We start from the raw sequence: 21683 nt of genomic DNA, 5'->3' as shown, positions 1-21683 counted from the left end.
GGTCTCACTTGAGTTGCTAAGTGCTTCGCCATTGCCGAGACTGGCTTTGGACTCCCAAGCCTCCTGCCTCAGCCTCCCTAGCTTCAAGGATTACAGTTGTGTTCCACCCTGCTCAGGCCTAAATTTTGAAAAAACCTGTAGTCTCTCCTTTTGGCACCTTGCCTGTTAAAAGGAAGTTTTCCTGGGGTGCTTTCTCAGGTGCCCAGCACAGGTGGCAAGCCTTCTACTCACTGTTATTTAAATTTCACAGTCACCTTATCCCACTTAGAGATGGAACAGCGGAGAGGCACTGGGTGTTACATAGTGACTAAGTTCAGTCAGCAACCAAGCAAGGCCTTAACTGCAGCTGCCAGGCTACAAAACAGACCTTTTCCCCTGTCCCCCCCCCCCCCCCCCCCGTTCATGGCCAACCCACTGACACCAAAGTCTTATAGCAATTCCTAGGTGCTAATTTGGAAAACTGAGCAAACATCCTGGCTCTGAACCTTCTGTACTTGACATTCCACTCTCTGAATCCCACCTTGAAGGAAACAAAAAGACCACTTTTCCCAAAATTTATTTTGTGCACAGACTTTGTTTTCATTGTACATGTGTCATTTAGGTTAAGCTTTAAGGAAAAATTGCAAGAATGTGGCTGGGAATTATCAGTTTATCATGGATTTTAAAAATTTTTGATGTACACACCTATATTGCCAGTTATTAAAACCTCTATTTTTAAATAATGACATGAAAATCCTTTTTTTTTAAATAGAAATTCTGTGCAATATCCAAATATATTGGACATCAAAGAAGGGTCAGTAGTTTGAAGGTGGCACCGAGAGTGTGCACCTGGGCTGATCCTCCACAGTCAGGAGATGGGCCTGACACCTCACCTTTCCTATGGGGTATCAAGGGACAGCAAATCCTCAGTGATGTCAAGAAATTTCCTTGTCCTGCTGAAACTATCAGAGCTGAGACTTAGGGACTGTTAAAGCCCACGACCTGGAACATCTAGTCCAGAACAGAGTGGCTTCACACACACCACTGGCCTCCTGGCCAGCCCACAACACTTACCCCACAGAAATGGTGCTGGTCCTGGAAGCATTGGGATGGCTGGAAGAAATCACTTGAGAACAGAAGAGTGCTGGCTTGTCCCAATCTGGCTTCATTATATGGAGCTCCAATGGGAAGTGTCCCCTTCTTGATAGTAGTGAACTACCAGTCACACACCAAAACAGGTACCTCCCTGTACTCCATGAGGGGAAGGGGAGAATATATATATGCTGACTTTTTCTTTTCTATTTCGCGGTGCTGGGGATGGAACCCAGGACCTGGTGCATGCTAGGCAAGCACTCTATCCCTTAGTCACATCCAGAGACACTTAAAATGCTGTAAGGAACATTTAAAATGGAACAAGAGCCCAGTATGGTAGCATATGCTTATAATCCCAACGACTCATGAGGCTGAGGCAGGAGGATCACCCAGTTCTAACTTGCAACAACTTAGCAAGGTCTTGTCCCAAAACAAAAAAATAAAATTAAAATATTAAAAAAAATTTTAAATGGGGGGGACTGGGATTGGGGAGGTAACTCAGTGGTGTAGTGTTCCTGGGTTGAATCCCCAGTACCAAAAGTAAATAAAACATTAACAAGAAACCTGAAAGCAGAGTCCTGATCACGTCCTATCTCCCTCTATCGATCTTTAGCATAAAACCAGGTGGTATTAGATATGTCACTCAAGGGCTGTTACACAAGGAGGCCCCTCGGCCTGAGACCATGTACCATCTCCACTGAGAGCCCATGTGCAAGGAAGGCTCACCAATCAGACGAAGCAGCATGCACAGCAAGGGCACTGAGCTCAGTCAGATGCGGTCATCTGTCTCGGGTAGAGATGCACATTCCAGGCTTTCGAAATGAATGATACACAGAAGCAAGAGGAAGCAGAGGCTACTGTCCAATTTGAGTTTCAAGTAGTAATCTTCAAGGTCACAAACCCTTCCCTCTTCATGGCTTCAAAAAGCACACAGTCTTGAGGGCCTACTCCTCCTCCGGCAGGCCAACGGTTTGGTCCAGTGAGGCCCCACCAGACAAGCAGCTGTTCAGTACATGCCCCTCTACAAAAAGCTGGCTTTTACTTTCTCAGGGGCAAAAGGGATATCAAATTGATGGTATCATGCCAGGCCAGAAAGACATTCCGAATCATATGGTTTCCTTGTCCTTTCTACCTTTAAATAATACTCGGTCTTTAATCTCAGCACATTCAACTTACTGTAGCCAGGTATCAACTTCATAGCCCACACTCTCTCCCGTACATCTCAACAGCTCCTCTGGGGCAAAGATGAAACAGGTGGCAGCAGCCATTCCGACTTCCCAGCGCTATGAACACCTTGGCTTGGCATGTGAACAGTCACTGAGTATTTACTAGGTGACAAGCACCAACAACCTGATTAAGGATGAAGTGAGTCTCCCTGTTCAGACAGCATGACTGCAGAGGTACTGTGCCCAAGCCAACAGAGCCAACACATAGCACAGCCTGTAACAACCCACCACACCATTTTGCTTCCCAGACAAGACGCAATTTGGCAATGTGCCAACGCCACCTGGACTTATAATGCATTCTAAGCTCCTGCACACAAATAAGCATGGTCACTAGAGTAATTTACCAGCACTGCAAAACAACTAGAACTAACCTTGGAGGTGTTCCACTTTGTGTAAAATTTATTTTCTCCAATTCACAGGGGGAGAAAAAAGTAACTGGAGCTATCCTTAAGCTTTATTTCCACCTTTGCTTATTTACAGGCCAAGCCTGTTTCTGAGAAGCTCAAAAACAGGCACTTTGGAGTCCTGTGGAGAAGTCTGGGGACCTTAACTGAGAGGCCAACCCTGACCCACATCCACTCAGGCTCACTTAGCTGCAGCCCACCTGGCACCTACCTCATGTCACAGCAAGGTCAGAACTGGTCACCTGCCTGCAGACCACCAACCACTCAGATTAACTTGGCAACCTCCATTGCGGAGGCAGTCAGGATGAGCAACTGCAGAGGTCAGTCACCATTTATGGCTTTCACTCACAGGAGAAAGCACTCTTCTCTCTCACAAGGTTTCTGACTTCAGTCCATGGGTTTGGAAAAGTTCATCAGGTCACAGAGTCCAAAGACCAGTGAAGCAGGCAAGTCACACTAACCTCACCAAGGAGCGGCACGTGAGCCTGACCTTCCGGCACCAGCAGGCAGAGCAGAAGATGACTGAGACCACAAATGCAGGTTGTATAGGTTTATTTTTCCAATACCACAAGAGACATACAAGAGCAGTGCTTTTCACTGGGCAGCCCCGTGGACCAGATCAGTATTAAACTGTACCTCTGAGTGGCCCCAAAGGTCCAAGAAGGAAAAAGACAGCTAGACACACTTGGGCCCCTGCTCCCGGTCTTTGGTAAACAATTTCTTGAGATGACAACTTGGACTTGACCAATACTGTATTTAAATCACATCATTGCCAACTTCTCACTCATGCTTCAGATGACAAAAATGCCACCTCAGATTAAATGGGGAGGAGGGGAGGATAAAACCTTTTTAGGTGAGATGAGCCTCGCCCAAGACACACAAATTTTATATTTCACACAGAGGCACTCGCACAGGGAGACACACCCACTAGAGAGGCAGACTCTGAACTCTGCAGCAAGTCAAGATACAAGAAAAAGGTGGAACAGGATGAGGGAAGACTAATGCAGTAGCATCTCCTCGCTGGAGACGTGTCGGGAGAGGCCGGCAGTAGGCATGGCTTTGTTTCTTCCAAACCTGCTGTCAAAAAGTTAAGTCAAAAGGAGACCGGTGGTCCCAGGTATTGCTGTGACAGGTGGTGACCCTGGAGCCAGATCCACAAGGCCTCCTGGGGGCTGCCCAGGGAACTCACCCATTAATCCAGAAGCACTTAACACTGGTGATAGTGATTTGTCACTTATGGCAGCGGATAGCCATCAAGGGCCGGAGGAGAAGAGATGTGGGGAGCTGATGCGTCTGCTCAGTGGTGTGCAAGCAGGCTGGCCCTGGCTCTGCAGGCTGTGGAGAACCCCAGTGACAAGTAACAAGTCACCGGGCCAACCCGACAAATCACATGTCAGTCACTTCCCCCTCATGCCAGGTAGCACAGCCCCCAGTGGCTTTAACAATCGAGGTGGAGAAGCAAATGACTCTGCTTTAATGCAATGATGCTGAAGATGTAAAATAGGAAAGAGACGTTGTGTTCTCTGTACAATACATCCATTTACAGAGTTGGCCAGTACTGTGTATAACATATAAATACAGGGTAAAACATCAGAGGTGCATAGAGCATACTTACAGAAGCCAAAGGTTCACTTTATACATCCAAGAATAAAGAGTTAAAAATATAAAAATAAGAAACACACACTGCTTAGAAATGTAAAATGACTTTCACATACACAGGTGTGTGGAAATGCCCACTCCCAGAGTCCAAGGTGACACAGCAGGTGGCAAGCAGAGCAGCCACTTGTAGTCATCCTCAGAGCTGACTCACAGGGTCGACAGATGGCATTTTCATAGGAGACATCCTACCCCCCAATCCCACTGTCTAAGCAGGTCTGTGCAAGCTTTCAAAAAATCCGGTGGGCTTGTGGATCATACAGAGACAGGGAAGTTCTGAACTGGCTGCAGCAACAGAACCAAGGGTCAGCTGGCTCCGTCAACTGGCATCTATGACCGAACTGTAACCTGAGGTCAGCAAGTGCTTGATCGCCCTGGGGGGCAATGGGAGTTACTTCAACCCTATAAGGCTTCTTCCCAGACCATCAACTCCCCAAAGTAGCAGAAGGAAAGATGGCAGGGAGGGGGCAGTGGGAGACTTAGCATTCCTGCTCAGTTCTGATGGCGCATTCCCTTGGTAGAGAACACAATCTTCTTATTTCAAGTCCCTCTGGATATCGGGCAGGGTCCCCTGCCACACCAGGCTCTGTCTGTGAGGGCTCAGGCTTGCCAGCCTTAGGCAGCCCCACAGGTTGCCCCCCCAAGAAAGCCCCCTCTAGTAAGACCAGAAGGGTTGACAAGTGACAAAGGGTTTTAGCACTATAAATCTTAGGGGGAGGCAAGAGTGCTCTTGCCTAGACAGACAGAGTCTATTATATCAATGATATTCTGTATACAGATTTAAGATCAATTATTATCAAAATACACACACTAAATATACAATTTTTCCAATGGCCATAATTTATTATCTCACCACAAGGCACAATACACAGAGCTTTGAGGGTCCAATACAGTCGTCGTGACAGAATGCACCACAGCCTTGGCACATGATCATGGCTTTCAGGCTGCAGGCACACTGGAGCGAGATGCTTTCCACTGTGCTGCTGTCGGTGAACATCTGCAGGGAGAGTGACGCACTGTGGCTTGCACCAAAGTTTGCTTTGTGGCTCAGCTGCACCACGCTTCCAGCCAGGCCCCTGGGAAAGGCCGGGGAGCTGGAGGAGTAATTAAAGCTGGTGGAACTCAGCTGGAATTTAGAAAGCTTCCCGTAAAAAGCCTGCTTGATGTTGAGTTGGGAGGGGATGGAAGAAGGCTCCAAGGGCTGAGCCAGCCCTTTCCCTGGCTCTTGGGGGAGTTTCCAGAAGGGTAGGTCCATGACAAAGGGCATCCCTTGCAAGTGACCCACCAATTCCAGAGGACTATGCCCAGCAGCTTTTCTGTTCTCTGAATTTGCACTGAGAGAACCCCCCAATAAAGTCTTTTCATTCTTGCTGCTGCCAACAGAGGCAAGGGGTGGCTTTGGACCCCAGTCTTCCCTTGCAGTTTGCACCCCATCAGACACAGAGTTTTTGCTTGGCCCCAATTTCCTACTGGGAAAAACTGGAGGGATCTCAGCAGGTAATGGCGTGGGGTCCACAGGCCTGGGGCACTGAAGGGTTGCAGCCACATTTCTAGGGCCAAAGAGCTTCTTCCCTTGGCCTCCAGCATTGTTCTGACCACCCGGGGCCCTACCTGTCTGCTCTGGCCCGCAGGAGATCTCGTTTGGAGATGAGAAGCAAGGCGCTCTCGAGGTAGGGAGCTCTCCTGGACTCTTGCCAGGAGCAGCATGTGAATCACTACACTCCCGGACTGCCTTCTGATCTTCAAAACTAAAGGAAGAAAACTGCTCTTTGGAATCCATTTCTTCCAGTTTCCCAGAGGAGATCATCAGCTTTGTCACTGGACTTAGGGAGTCTAAACTTGGGACCATCTTGGAAATCTGAGGTGCTCCAGAAGCCTGAGCAACCTCTGCCTTTCCAAGACCAGGGCTTGCTTCATGGCTCTCAGGCAGGGGCAGCTCCTTCAACCCTTTTAAAGCAGGGCTGCTTCTGTCAACCACACAAGTGTTTCCTCCAGGACCATGCAAAGATCCCGTGCCCAGGGGGCCACCACGGCTCTGCTCTTTTAGAAGTGGCAGTTGTAAGGATTCTGGCTTGCTGTTACTGTGGGCTGGAGGAAGAACCTTCTCCAGGGACAAGTTACCCTGCAGCAACTGCAACACAAGTGGGTTGGTGGCCTCCACTGAGGACCCAGGCCTGGCCAGGCACAGGGGTCTTGGCTGGTATTCAGTACTAGACAGCAGCAAGGAGTCTGGGATCTTCTGGGGAACCGCACACACTCGAGACACCCAGCTCTGAGGAGAAACCATCCCCTCTGTCCTTGTAACCAGAGTCAGGTCACTGTTCACCTTGGATAGGAAAGTGGATTGCTTCCAATCATGTTTCTCATCCTTGTCCACCGAGGACCCCTTTGTCACTGTGGCTTCGCTAATGTCAGCCTCACTGCTATCCTCAGTGAGGTGGCCTTCAAAGTCAGAGGCTGTATCTGTGGATTCGCTGTGAGGACTCAGTGCTTCAGAGTCTCCATTGATTTGCAGCTTCTCAATGTCCACATGTTTGCCATCACTGCCAGAGCCACCCATGCCGTGAGGTAGCACTGTGCAGAGTGTAGCAAGGCTGCCAGGGAGTGCCACATCCTTTTTGGCTGCCAATCCCCGAGGAGATGTGGCAACAAGGGTAGCAGCGCTCTCCCAGTCTTCTCTGACCTGAGGCTCCATAGGTGGAACACTTTCTCTAGATCCTGGCTCAGAACGTTTCACCACCTCATCATTTAACAGGATGGATGTCCAAGCAGCAGCACTGTCAGACATGAGCGCCTCAGTTTTCAGGGCTTTCTGTCTACCATCACTTTCCCTCACAGGTGGGCCTGAGTCACCAAGTCTTAATTCATCATCAAATGGTCTGTCCTGCAGGTGGCCAGCCAGTGACGATTCAGGTGTGGAACTGGGGGTCACATTTTCCGGATCCTTCAGAGTAGGATTACTGTCAAGAGCCGGGCCAGCTAATTCTTCCAATACAACAGCTCCTAATGGAGACTGTACAGGACTGTTCACTGGAGGAACACTGGATCCTTGCTCCTCACTCCCCCTTTCCCTGGAAGTAGTGCCAGATTCACACTCAGTTCTACCATCTAGCTGCAAGGTAGGCTGCTCTGCCAACTTCCCAGCCACTGGGGTTTGAGAGGACAGTGGGGGCAAAGCCTGGCATGGCTGATCCCCAGTGGGAGCAACTGAGGGCTGAGAAGCATCTTCTAGCCCCCGTGTGAGAACACGTGGCACCCTCTGCAGTGGGCAGCTTTCTTCCTTTCTGAGAGAAGTCAGGTCTTCTCTCCTGGCTCTGGACATGGCAGCTCCTGCCTGGGTATGCTCCCCATTCAGAGGACAAGGCGGCAATAGTTGTGTTCGCTGTAGATCTGACGTACACTCTCCAGGGGTGCTCGGGGCTCCCCTGGGCTCAAGGTGGCCACAGGCCTCACTACCATCACCACTGCTGCTGCTTCTGCCACCTCCCTCATCGGTGGCCCCGCCGCCACCTCCACCCGGGCCACCCCCACCTCCGATGGCAGTGGTGGCCGCCTCTCGATGGCAGTGGTGGCCTCTCGCCCCTCGGGCCTGCAGAGCACGGGCTTTAATGTCTGCGAGGGTCCTGGCACCAGTCCAGCCCCGGTAGGAAGACTCTGTGATGGGGACGATCCGGGGACATATCTGGTAAGTGGGCTGACCTTTAACCACCCAGGGTGGTTTGATACGTGAAAGTTGAATCTGAAAGAAAAGCAAAGGGAAAGAGTTTTAACTGGCTGATCTAATCTAGAACTACCAGTCTTCTCTGTCCTGGGGCTCCAATACTAGGAGCAATACTGGGAGACTAGTAGCTCAGAGGTCCTGACCTAGAGAACTAAATCACTGTCCTAAGAAAAAAAATGATGGGCTGGGGATGTGGCTCAAGCGGTAACGCGCTCGCCTGGCGTGCGTGCGGCCCGGGTTCGATCCTCAGCACCACATACCAACAAAGATGTTGTGTCCGCCGAGAACTAAACAATAAATGTTAAAAATTCTCTCTCTCTCTCTCTCCCTCTCCCCCCCCCACTCTCTCTTTAAAAAAAAAAAAGAAAAAAAATGATTATTGTAAACTGCCTGCCCGTGGCACCCCTTCATTCCAAGATTCTGCTGAAAGGCTATGCCACACCTCCAAATTGAATTTCTGGTGAGACATTATGAGCCGTTGGAGCAAAGAGCCTAATGCTATCTAATACAAGATGAAAAAATCCCCAAAGGATTTGGATTCTTCAACAGGGTAAATAGAAAAGAGAGGAAGAAAAGAACTGCCTCCCCCCATCCCATCCCCACCCTCATGTCAGTCTCAAGAAAAGCTCTCCTGTAGAAGGCTCTGAGTTCCCACATAATTCAGGCCAGGGCCTCTGTCCCTTCAAAGGGGGCTCCACAACCTCACGACCCTCCAAGGAAACCAGGCACTAGGGCCACCAGGAATCAAACAGTCTCCTACCCGGATGGGCGGGACTTTGGGCTCCTCTTTAGTGGGCTGTGGCTTTTCGGTGTGAACACTTTCAATTGTGTTACGAAAGGACTGACGATCTTCAAGCCGGGGCTTCTTTTCGGGAAAGGATGCAGAGGCTGCCTGCTCAAAGGACTTCCTCTTCTGATCCTTGGGCTCCTGATCCGCAGTGTCCTGAGACAAGCTGGGAATTCTATCTGGAGATGCAGAGGCACGTACCAAGTTGTCTGGCTCAGTCTGGATTCGGGAAGCCACAGGTTCGCCTGGACACTCAGGACCCTCTGGGCCAGGTGCTGCAGAGGACATGCCCGGCAGGAGGGGACTGCTCACCCCTGCTGAGTCGGTCTTAGTTTCCCTGTCCTTGGAGAGAGGGACGTCAGGTGCCACAGAGTTTGCATCCTTAGCAACATCTGCTTGTTCCTGCTCCTGTTTTTTGTACAGATTCCTTCTGGCTCGGGTTCGGAGATCTGGTCGAGAGCGTTTCTTAAAATGCCCATCCCGCTGTCGGGTGGCTGGACCACGCTGTGGCCGCACTGATTCTCTTGGGACACGCAAACCACTCTTGATGTTGGCCTCCTCCTGGTCCACGTTCTGTTGTAATGACTCTTCTTTGGTCAAACCCAATCTGCAAAACAAACTCACACCATCAGTTATAGGCCAGAGAGGACACGTGTCTTTTCTCTGCACAACAGGCAATTAGATACGTAAACTAACTAAATCTACATGGTACATAACGCTAACCACAGAAAAACACAAATTCTGCTTCACTGTGAATGGCATTAAGCTAAATGACTTGAGTCACTGCAATTTCCAAATTCTTGTCCAGGACAGATGTTATGTACTACATAACATCAAAGTCCACAGATGTTCAAGTCTTGTGTATAAAATGACATAGTATATGCACAAAACTCACACACATCTTCCCACATGCTTTATTGTGTGTGTGTGTGTGTGGGGGGGGGTGCTGGAAATCGAACCCAGAGCCCGTGTATGCTGGACACGTGCTAGATAGGTGCTCCACCACTGAGCTTCCCCTCACCCTCCTCCTGTGCACTTTAAATCATCTCCAGATCACTTATACCCCTACCTCGACAATAACGGCTGTGTAAATAATGTCTTGTTTAAGGAATAATGACAAGGAAAAATGTCTATACAGATGCAACTGTTTTACCCAGATATTTTCGAGCTATGGTTGGTTGAATGTGAAAGGAGAACCAATGGATTCAAAGGGCTGGCTGTACTTTGAGTCCAAATGCCTCTACCCTCCCAAACACCCAGATTAGTCAGCAATCCTATCACCAAGGGCCTTACTTCTGTCCGTAATAGTCTTCAAAGAACTTTTCTTTCCATTGTTCCACCTTCTTTTCCTTCTCCATTTCCTGTCGTATTCTGACTTGCATCTCATGAGTAAATTCACCTAGAGAGAAAGATTTTTCTAATGAGTACATTCAGAATATTGATGTCTGGCTTACAGCTAAAACTTCTTTAAAATCAGGAGTTTTAAAAAGGACATGTAGCCAGGTGTGGTGGTGCACACCTATAATCCCAGCAGGTTGGGAGGCTGAGGCACGAAGATCACAAGTTCAAGGCCAGCCTCAGCAACTTAGTGAGATCCTGCCCATAAATAAATAAATACATACATACATACATAGGGCTGGGGATGTAGCTCAGGGTTGAACACCCTGAGGTTCAATCCCCAGTATCCTCTCTCCCCAAAAAGAAATGCTCCTGTCTCCTCCAGTGGCTCTCTCATATTATGTTCTTATACAAAATTAATATAGCAGACTGCCTGCTTATCCTTAGAAAGGGTTCCTGACAATGATGGTCCCTGGCTGGCAGGTGAGAGCTTGGGTTTCAAGAGTTCCCATCACCTAGTGAACTATTCACTGTGCCTAAACTGTTGATGCCAACAATATGGTTTATGCTGAACACCCCTCTTTCTTTTCAAGAATCTAGGTATGTGGCCAGCAGTGGCTTCCTTCACAATCAGCCCCAAATAAAAATCCTGGACACCAAAGATTTAATTTGCTTCCCTGGTAAATACTTCACAAGTGTTGGCACAACCTTTCATTGAATTCTGCCTAACTCCACAGAGAGGACCTCAGACCTTGCACCTTGCTTCCCCTGCACTTCACCCCATGTGCCTTCTTCCCTTTGCTAATTCTGCTTTGTACTCTTTTTGCGTAAATAAATCATAACCCTGAATATAACCATATATACAGTCCTGCCAGCAGTCATTAAACCTAGGGGTGGCTTAGGGTCCCCAACACATTCCCCAGATAGCTTGTTTTTAATTTTGTGCAGAAGCTACCATTTACTCCAAGTAACTACTATCCCTGAAAAAGGAGCTTGGTGTGCCTCATCAGGGTGCACTTTATTCTATCCATCTAGATAATGCCATGATTACTGGAAGGAACAGGCATGCAGAACATTAAAATGATGAAAAGAAGATACAGATGGATATATATACACAAGACAATTGAAGCCAAATATCCTGTTGTTTTTTCAGAGCAGCGTGGCACATTAATATCCATTACACATATTAATACTAGAGAAAAGTCTGCCTTCAACTGAACATCTTGAGGGAAAAAAAGAGACTGGTAGAAATGAGTTCTGGGGCCTACATATCAGGAGACGTGCACCACCGCACATGGCAGGCACACCTCCAACCCTGAGACGAAGCCGACTGACTTACCATCAGCCAGGCGATCCCGCCAGCTCTGAGCCGCGTGAGTGAAAAACTCATTATTGAGAGCGCTGCTGCTGAGGCGCAACAGGCCATCTGTCCCCACCTAGGAGGAGAAAATAATAAATGAGGAAACTTGAAAGAGAACAGGATCCCCAACCCCCTACACAGGTCAAGAGGAGGCTGCACATTTGCACCTGTCTGTCCACTTCGGGCAGGAGGAAGAGGAGCTGCTGCTGGAAGTGTGATGGCAGGGCGTGAAAGGTCCGAGAGTTTATCAGGGCTCGGAGGTTGGTGTTGACAAGAATGGACCCAGGAGTCTCAAAATCTATCTCTTCCCCTCTGTTGCGCTTCATTTGACCTGTGAGTTTCAATGCAAGAAGAAGCAAGTACAGATTTTCAGCTACTGAAAGCCAAAAAAGCAAATAAAGCAAACGGCAACTCATGAAAAAACTTTGGTGGTAGCACCCAAGCTACCCAGAACTTTGTTCTGTACACAACCTGCTCAATCATCCAGTCCATCCTAACCTGTATGTTACAACTGCTCTTCCCAGGTTACTGTCATTGCCATCGACCCTAAGAGAACACTGGGGCTTGACTCCCCTCAGACAATACTCTGTACCGTGCTGTATCACAACCCGAAGAGGACACTCTTCCCACGGAAAACCAGGCGGGGCAGGCTCTGAGCATCCCTCCAGGCTGCAGAACAGGCTCCACAGAGCCCAACTGGAGAAAGGATGGAAGTTGTCTAAACGTAAATCTAGTTAGTGTACTACAGAAAAACCTGCAGAAGCTTCCTGTGAATGAGGTATAATCTCCAGGCAATTATGTACCAAGGGTTGGTTGTTCAATGCCAACTGAAATAAATGTCAGTTAATTCTCAAAGCCTAAGCAAATGCTACTTATATGAGGGGAGTGGGGAGTGGCACTGCAAATAGAGACCTGTGAGACCACAGATTGAGCATTGCTAAATGGCTGGAAAAGCAGTAAGACAACAAACAAACCTCGTTTCTATGTGGGCAATGGTTTATTCTAATTTTCCAAACCCAAGGTTAGTCTTCTTAATGATTTCATGTGGCCCATCTACAAAACCCCTAGCACGTGGATCTTAATAAATCCTGAGATAGCAAACAGTTTACTAGTACTGAGGACGGCCCAACTCAGGGTGAGAGGTGCATAACACAGAACTGCTGAATTTGTGTGCATCCCCAAAATTCAACACATGCTTCTACTCCACACACTAACTGGGTTATAAAAAAGCAGAGTCTGATAGAAACTACAGATGATGAAATCAAGTGTGGCAGGATGCTACAGAGAAAAGAAAACAGGCATGGGAATCCTCCTCTGAAAAGCTCAAAAGCAATTTTCACTCACTCAAAACATTTATAAAGAAGTACCACGGCAGGCACAGGCCAGGCCCTACAGGGACAAACAAGGAGCAATGTGGCACCATCTATGCCCACAAGGAGTTCACTCAATCTAGCAGAGATCCATACGTGAAGTAACAAAATACAAGGTAAAAACAAACAAAACAGAGGGCCACCCAAGAAGTAAAAATAAAGTGGAAAAGGAACTGGAGCAGAAGACACTGTCTTCTTACTAGGCCTGTAGGGCCCCTTTACAGGCAGAGAAATGAGTGCCAAGCCACTCACCTGTGGCCGGCTTCCGGAAGCCTCTCAGGAGCGGGGCAGGGTCCCGGGCGACCTCGGCCTGGCCACGAATAGCAGCGCTGCCCAGGGCCAGAGAGCCGCTGCTGCTGCTGGACGGGCTGCCACTCTCGCCATCGGCGTGGCGGCCCGAGAACCCTGAAGGCACAGCATTCCACTGGTCAAAAGCATCACACGCCGAGCCCGTGACTCTCAGACAAGCTTACTTCTCCCAGTTCTCCCTGACATGCTGCCAGAAATACTGGGGTGCTTCCATCTCCCAGCCCTGGGCCGACAATCACCACTTCGTGGTCTGGCTTTAAAATATCACCTTAAAAATGCCAAACCACAAACTTCATTTGTACAGCACTACACCTTTTCAAAGCACTGGCACAATCCTTCATTGGATGCTCACGACTGCCCTGGGAGGCAAAGAAGAGGGTACACGGCAGAGCCTAGCACCAGGACCTGTGGCAGGCTGCACCACACAGCATGCTGCCTTCCAGAGAGAATGGGTCTCCCAGTTCTTGCTCAACAGCTCTACTGGCATCACAATGCTAGGTCAGAGACTGCTGACACAGGGAGGCCAGGTCCCCAGGACCTGAAGAAAAAGCACCACAGTCACAAGTCTACACATACCTGATGCAGATTCCACGTGGGCCCCGTTTACCTTCAGAGGAGTCAGCACAACTCGAGGGAGCATCACCCCAGTCTTTTTCTTTTGTTTGTTTGCCTGTATTCCCAGGGGATAAAAACAGAGCCTGAGTCATCTGCAGCACCCCCCTTGACCCTATCCTACCCACTCTCTTGTAAATACGCAGTGAGATCTGCCAGGCAATGCCAACAACAGCACTGATGAACATTACTGAGCTGTGTGTGGGCCACTGTGCCAAGCACCACCCTAAACTGAAAAGAATGTATGGTTATCCCCATTTTATAGATAAGGAACCTGTCCACAGATGATAAGTGGCAAAGTTGTCATTCAAATAGCCAAATCCCAAGCTCATGTTCTCAGTACTCAGCACTGTACTATACTCTGCCCTGGAAGTTCACATGTACATTACAAAAAGGAAAAGAATTACCCAGGTATGTAAATAGAAAAGGGCAGGGGGAATTACTCTGCTCTCAAACCCCAAATCCCACTTCTGGCAAGCGTATGAGAAAATAAAGCTCAGTTTTCCTATGGCCCACTTTTAAGTGATACTAAAAGGTGAAAACCATATTTAATTTTTTTCACTCTTTAAACATGTTCACAGTTAGCTACAGGAGGAATAAGAATGCCAACTATGCCTAAATTCATTCATCCTCCTGGCCTGGTCACCAACTCTCCTCCTTACCTGTGAGGAAGCTCTGTAGCTGTCCCTGGGATTGGGAAGGGGCCGACTCTGAGATTCTGTAGAACAGGATGCATTTGAAGATGTTTCATCCAGAGATACTGGCAGAGTAGAAAATAAAGGTTAGTTCCTAGATGCTCCTTGGGGCTGTCCCCCCATCTCAATGGCACTTACCATCGTTTTCACCACTCACAGTGCTGGCTTCATTAGATCCACAGCTCTCCACATCAGCCGAGTCCTCTGGCTCCTCTCCTTCCACTGCAGCTGGATTTCGAGACCATTGCAGGGCATCCTTCTGTGATAGCAAGTTACAACTCAGGTGAACAAAACTCTACAAATTCTACTACAAGTTCAGTAGTCATTCCTAAATTTGTATGCTTTTGGAGAAGAGGAATTTGATTGCTGCTTCTTTTTTTGAGTGTTTATCCAAAGGCTGATATATGTTAGTCCAAGTGCTCTGCCACTGAGCTTTAACCACAGCCCAGACAACTTAGAATATTGGTAAGTTCCTATCCCTTTCAAACTGAGCTTTTTCTCAGCAAAGTCGTTTTATTAAAAAAACATTAGAGATACTGCTGGGCAATGGTGGTGCACACCTGTGATCCTGTCAATTTGGGAGACTAAGGCAGGAGATCTCAAATACAAAGCAAGCCTCAGCAACTTTGCAAGACCCTGTCTCAAAATTTAAAAAATAAAAGGGGCTGGGGATGTGGTTCAGTGGTTAAAAAAAGTCTCTGGGTTTAATCCCTGGTACCCTCTTCCCCAAAAAGTTTGATATACTTTTGTATTCAATCATTCATTATACAGCATTACAAATCAACACTTATGGTGCATCTCCTATAAGCTACACCATGCTAGTTCCTAGGGTGGGGTGGGAATCAGGCCCCCATCTTCAAGGAGTTCATGTGAGTAGAGAGAAAAGAATATGGATTATAATATAAAGGGCAACAATAGAGGTATACACATAAAGCTGAGGCATCCCAGAAGAGGGGGTGCCTAACTTAGTGAATTACAAGAAAGGGAACATGGGAGCACAGAGCATGAGTAAGGATCAGAGAGGCAAGGCTTTCAAGGGAATGTGATGCTTGAGCTAATTTTTTTTTAATTGATTGTAGATGGGACAGCATTTATTTATTTATTTATTTGTATGTTGCGCTGAGGATCGAACCCAGTGCCTCACATGTGCTAGGCAAGCGCTCTATCATTGAGCTACAGCCCCAGCCAGTTGAGCTAAGTTTTAAAAGAAGTTTGCTACTAGGGAAATAGGTTGGCCATGGGTAAACCCAAATATTTTTTGAAAACAAAATTTGAACTCAGGAAACTAAATGTAGGGGTGTAGGGAAATGGATAGGCATACGGCTAGAAAAGACAGCAAGAGGGCAGATGATTACACAATGTGTGAAGAGACTGAGACTTGGATTATTTTGGAGGTTCCAAAGGATACTGACTTAGAGAATGATTTTTAGAAATTTTCGTTTTAGAAGCCTGAAAGTAAGAAGAGAAGCTATTTTTCCTAGGAAAATATTTTTCTGTTTTCATAGTGACAGTGAAGCTATTTTTGCTAAGACATGAAAACTGTCACCATTCACTGTAACAGTGAAAACACAAGAGATCTACCCTATATTTCACCTTCTCCAAAGTTTCCTTGAATGGTCTCAGAAGTGAACTCCACCTAAGCACTTGCCTAAGGAAAACTCAGAAAGTGCATCACACCTCAAACCTAGGAAGAAGGCTGGGGACACAGCTTAGTGGCAGAGTGCTTGCCTAGCATTTATGAGGCCTGGGTTTGATTCCAAGCATTGAAAAATCAATCCATCAATCCAGTAAGGAGTATAAACAAATAGTAGGAGCTAGAGAGCAGAGATAAGGTGAAACAAGAGGAGAGTATGGTCACTAAATAAGAGTAAGTATAAAAGAGTAGATAAAATCATGATTCTATATTTTAATATACCATAAATTTAAAAGGGGAACTCATAACAATCTAACATCAATTTCATGGGTCCCTTGAATCATTAAAGTTTCCATCAACCTAGTTTTGTTAATTATAAGCTAAAATCATGCTGTCTTAAGTTAATAAAAAGAAAGCAGCTTTTTTAGATTTTTATCTCTTTTTCCCTACTGGCCATAAATGCTCCTCAGAATTAAAAGCTAAGGAAAATTTTTAGTATGAATTTTACAATTACGTTGCTGACTGGCATGTTCCTTGTAATGACAAAAAAAATTAATCTCTCAGGTAAATAAAGATAAAACACTCGTCAATGAATAAAACAGGTCTATTACACTAGCAAACTTGACCCCAAAACTGGCAAACATATGAGAAAATCATACAAGTACTACTGGTAAAGATGGAAATAGTAAATGTATCAAAATGTTCATAATACTGCCAATGGAAGAATAAACCAGCAAAAAAATCTCAAGAGCATAATGGTTGAACACCCTATCCAAAAAGCTTGGGACCATTAATACTTTGGATTTAGCAATTTTTAAAAATTTGAAATATTTGCATACAATAATGTTAATGGTTGGATCTGGTACCCAAGTCTAACTATGAAATTCATCTGTTTTAGGGGCTGGGGTTGTGGCTCAGCAGTAGAGTGCTCACCTAGCATGTGCAAGGCCCTGGGTTTGATCCTCAGCACCACATAAAAATAAATAAATAAAATAAAGGTATTGTGTCCAACTACAAGTAAAAAAAAGAAATTCATCTGTTTTACATACAACTTATACACATAGAGTGAAGTGATTCAAACAATACCTTTAGTGTTACTGCACTTTAACTACAACCCATCACTTAAGCTCAGGTATAGAATTTTCCAATTTTGGATTAGGAATACTCAACCTATGTACTTTTTAACCCCATAACATAATTTTTAAGACATAAAAAAACTATTAAAAATTTACAATTTAACTATTAAAATTAAGACCCTATACTCATCAAAATATAGTGTTAGTGTACACAAGGTCAAGTTACCTGCAGAGATGGAGCATATACTTCTAACTCACATAACCAATAAGAATCTATATCTAGACAACTTAAGTCAGAAGAAGGCAACCCAGAAGAAAAACAAAAGATGTGAATTAGGCACTACATAAAAGAGCATATCTAAATGGCCAAAAGACACATACACAGAAAGATATTTAACCCCACTAACAATAAGGAAAACATGAAATCATGCAAATTGAAACCACAATGAGGGCTGGAGATGTAGCCAAGTAGCAAGTGCTAATGAGGATATGGAACTTGTCACTGAAAACTGAGCCAATCACTTGAGAATATACTGTGACAACTCAAAGATAAAAACCTCCTGTAATTCAGCAATGTTACTCCTAGGTATGGATTCCCTAGAAAAATCTATGCGTATGCACAACCAGGATGTTCACAGTAGCATCATTTTTAACTTGGAGAGTTAACAACCAAAGTAAGCATCGATAGTAGCATCAGTAAATAATAGTGCATTCATTAAATGATGATACAGTAATTTTTTTAAAAATGAATGAACTGTAGCTACCCACAACAACATGGATGGGTCTTAATAGAATACTGAAAGAAGCCAGCAGAAAAGAATGCATACTACAATGAGTCCATTTGTTTAAAAAAAAAAAAAAAAGAATCCCCCCCAACAAGGAAAACTACTAGTGTTAGTGATGTAGACACAGGTAGTAAACAAAAAAGAAAGAACTTCCATAAAGTCAGGACAGTAATTACCTGTGTATGTGTTGGTGGGAGCAGGGGTGCACAAAAGAGGACTCCTAGCTGTTTCCATGTTTTTTATCTTGACCCAAGTGGCAGTTGCAAGGGTGTTCATTTTACTATAATTCATTAAGTTTACTCTTGTGTCCTATATGTTTTATCATATTATATTTATATAATAAAAAAGTCTGAAATCAAAAGATAAAGTATTTTCATTTAAAATAAGCTGTAGAATATTTAATGACAGGAGAAATGTTCATGATATAACAAGTGAATCAAGCAGTTAAATTCCTATAGTATGAATCCATCATTTTTTAAAAGACATTTGCATGAATGTGTTGGTTTAGAGAAAAGACCAGAGAAATAGTGGAAGAGTTGATCAGCATGATCTTTAGGTAATGGAGTTGTAAGTGGCTTAGTTCCTTTTTAATTTGGGATATATTCTATAATTGACAAGTATAAAGTATAATCAAGAAAATAACATTTTGCTGGGCATAGTGGTGTGCCTACAATCCCAGCAGTCCAGGAGATGGAAAAGATGCAAGAGCAAAACAGTACAAAGAACATTCACCTTTAATGTTTTTACCCATATTCACCTATTATTAACTAATAATAGTAAATACATTAGTTAAAAAAACTTTAATAATAAATAAACCTAAAAAAATTCATAACTTGAACATTTTAAAACAAAAGGCACTTTGAACAAAAAGTGATAAAGTTTAAACTGCCCAAGATTTGATTCTCACCTAAAAATAGAAACAAAATCTTGGGTATGCTTGTCCTTTCTTCATGGGTCTGGGCAAAAAAACAAGGACTGTCTCTAAGAAGACTGATCAATGCAAATTATTAAAAATTGAGAACATACCAATTGTTCCTAGCCAGCTAGAGTTCCTAACCAAAGCATAAAAAAAGAAGAAAAATTTATAAAGTCAAGAGTGTCTTAATTTGCAATAGCATAATTTATCTAGACTGAATACTCAAGAAATACAGATCTACTAAGAGAATTCAATCAGGTTGTTAGATTCAAGACCACAGTTAAAAACTGAGTGATCCTAACATTAACAATAATATCACCAACAAGAAAATTTAACATCAAAGAATATAAATTATCAGAAATAAATTCCACAAAAGAAATATCAATCATTTAATGAAGAAAAATTTAAAAGCTTTGCGAAAGCTTTAAAACCTAAATAAATGGGGAGCTACACCATTTTTTGTGTGTTGAATCAAACTCTTAATATGATTCAACACTTAAAGATATCAACTTTCTCCCCAAAGTTGTTTACTGACTGAATGCAATTCCAATAAAAGTCTATTTTTTGTAGAACTTGAGTTTACATGGAAAAGCAAAAGGCCCCCAGCAGTCAAGATATTCTTGAAGAACAAGATGAGAGGATATGCTTTTTAAAAGCTCATGTAATTAGATGAGTAGATTGGTGGTTGCTAGGGACGATTCTGCTTAAGGGTATGGGGTTTCTTTTTGGGATGATGCAAATGTTCTGGAATTAGATCAATGATGACTGCATAACTTTATGAATATACTAAAAGCCACTGAACAGTATATTTTAAAAGGACAAACCATATTGTCTGTGAATTATATCCCAATAAAACTGGGTAAAAATGGCTTATTAAATTTAACTGATAGTTTTAAAAACATGAATGAATTTAATGAAAATTTACAAACACACACACACACACACACACACACACACACACACTTGATATGTACAGAAAATTTATAGATCTAAAGTCCAAATTCAGCTTCAGAAAACAGAAGATAAAGTTAATGTTGTTTTAATCCTGTTATGTAAATCCTAAGGAAGAATTAAAACTAGTAAAGCAACCTCCATATATAATGGAGAAACAGCTTCACCATGCTTTAAAAATGCTTAATATAAAATAAAGTTCCACTGAATTTGAAACCCATTTGCATTCTCACAAGCCATTTCAACATCACAGCTGTCAAAGAAAAGAAAGAGCTATTATTTAAAAATGAATACACTTTTAGAATATAGTTTAAAGAGAAGAAATTGTCAGAGTACTCATTAATGACAAGAAAATAGTTTTATCAATAAGGAAAAACAACAAATTCTCATCTGGGATTTGCCATCCACATCTGCAAGTAAACTTTCTAACTGATGGTGACCACACGCTCATAATCCTTCATCTGATACCCTTGAGGGTCTAGTTATTTTAGAATTCAGTTTCTTGAATTTTAGAATGCTAATATAGTATACACATATTAATGTCACCAACAACCCATAATCAAACAAATTCACATTTTTAAATAAAATGTATACACATATCAAGAAAAATAGGCTAAAAGTAGCCTTGTCAATATATACAGTTTTGCCACCCACCAAATGAGTTAAGTCAGCTTTTATTGCCAAATAAGTTATAAAGAAAAACTTTCAGTTTCAAAATATTTTGGATTTCAGAGAATTGTTTGGTCCTGCATCACAAGTTTAAAGAAACCGATCATTTAAAAAGCTGAAAAAACTGCACATACACATTTCAAGTTTAAAAGAAAAAAGATAAGCTCCTAAGAAAGTCCATGTTTTATTCAATAAAAATTTTCAAAGGATCTGAAGGTTTTATAATTCCACTTTTCTCATCATAGTGATAATGTAAAGAAAATTCAATGAAATATTTTCAACAAACCCCAAAGAGAGCTTGCAAACTACTTCCATTTTTCCCAAGCATGCCACAATAGGAAAAGGTAAAAAAATATTTCACTGGAGAAATTCTCACACATTGGCACAAGACTATAAGTAAAATGATGACTTGTAAAAAGCAGTGTTTATAACAATGAAAAACTAAAAATAACCTGTAACAGAAGAGTGGTTAATAAATAAGGTATATGATACAATACACTATTAAATTAGTAGTTAAAGAGAATAAAAATACATTTGTACAGACCAATAGACCACTGCTGCTGGGAAGAAACAAGGGCCACTGGCTTGGGTAGCAGGCTGGGATAGAAGCAAGAGGGTTAGTGTGGGGGCATTTCCTACATTCTCTGCACAGAGGCTGAAGCTTCCATATTTAAACATGGCAAACAAATGTGTGCTTCTTTGTATCCTCCTGAAGCTTCATTAGAATGACTACAAAGATAAATGCACAAAGACAAAGAGGAGGAAGAAAAAGACAGATCAGGGGTGTGAACAGAAATCTGGAAGATGGATAAAAAGCAGGTTAAGTAACTGACTCAGCAAATCATCAAAAACTGAAGACTAAGGTTGCAGAGGGAAAAAAACCACAAATAGCAAGTCAATCAGAACCGCAAAAACCCAGAAGGGACAGGGACTGGAAGGTACCAAGAATCGATGCAGCAGAGGTAAGGTATGGAGGTAAACATAGGAGAGGAGTTTAAAGTCTACAAAATTAAGACTTATCAGGCCACAGTTCCCTATCCCCACTGAGATGATATTTATTCTTCTCCAGCTCCAAAAGAAAACAGAAAATGTATATTCTTGTTA

The 21683-nt window shown here is 44.0% G+C and overlaps 1 protein-coding gene across 4 annotated transcripts in view; it reads right to left on the bottom strand.

Moving 5' to 3' along the window:
- Window positions 1–3236: 3236 nt before the first annotated feature.
- Asxl1 (ASXL transcriptional regulator 1) overlaps window positions 3237–21683 on the bottom strand; it is a 76019-nt gene continuing 57572 nt past the window's right edge. For 3 of the 4 annotated variants that reach the window (XM_078051592.1, XM_078051593.1, XM_040276573.2), the window contains 9 exons: window positions 14688–14808; window positions 14517–14614; window positions 13819–13912; window positions 13186–13338; window positions 11731–11894; window positions 11543–11639; window positions 10159–10264; window positions 8839–9472; window positions 3237–8096 (listed from right to left, as the gene is read on the bottom strand). In XM_078051592.1, coding sequence (XP_077907718.1) covers window positions 5202–8096; window positions 8839–9472; window positions 10159–10264; window positions 11543–11639; window positions 11731–11894; window positions 13186–13338; window positions 13819–13912; window positions 14517–14614; window positions 14688–14808 — 4362 coding nt within the window. In that variant the 3' untranslated portion in view covers window positions 3237–5201. The remainder of the gene's footprint in view (window positions 8097–8838; window positions 9473–10158; window positions 10265–11542; window positions 11640–11730; window positions 11895–13185; window positions 13339–13818; window positions 13913–14516; window positions 14615–14687; window positions 14809–21683) is intronic. The other variant, XM_040276574.2, reaches the window with a different exon arrangement.

This window comes from Ictidomys tridecemlineatus, chromosome 5 (assembly GCF_052094955.1).
Source record: "Ictidomys tridecemlineatus isolate mIctTri1 chromosome 5, mIctTri1.hap1, whole genome shotgun sequence".
NCBI lineage: Eukaryota > Metazoa > Chordata > Mammalia > Rodentia > Sciuridae > Ictidomys > Ictidomys tridecemlineatus.
The sequence above is the reverse complement of the archived record's forward strand: the minus strand, read 5'-3'. Positions and strand labels throughout refer to the sequence as shown.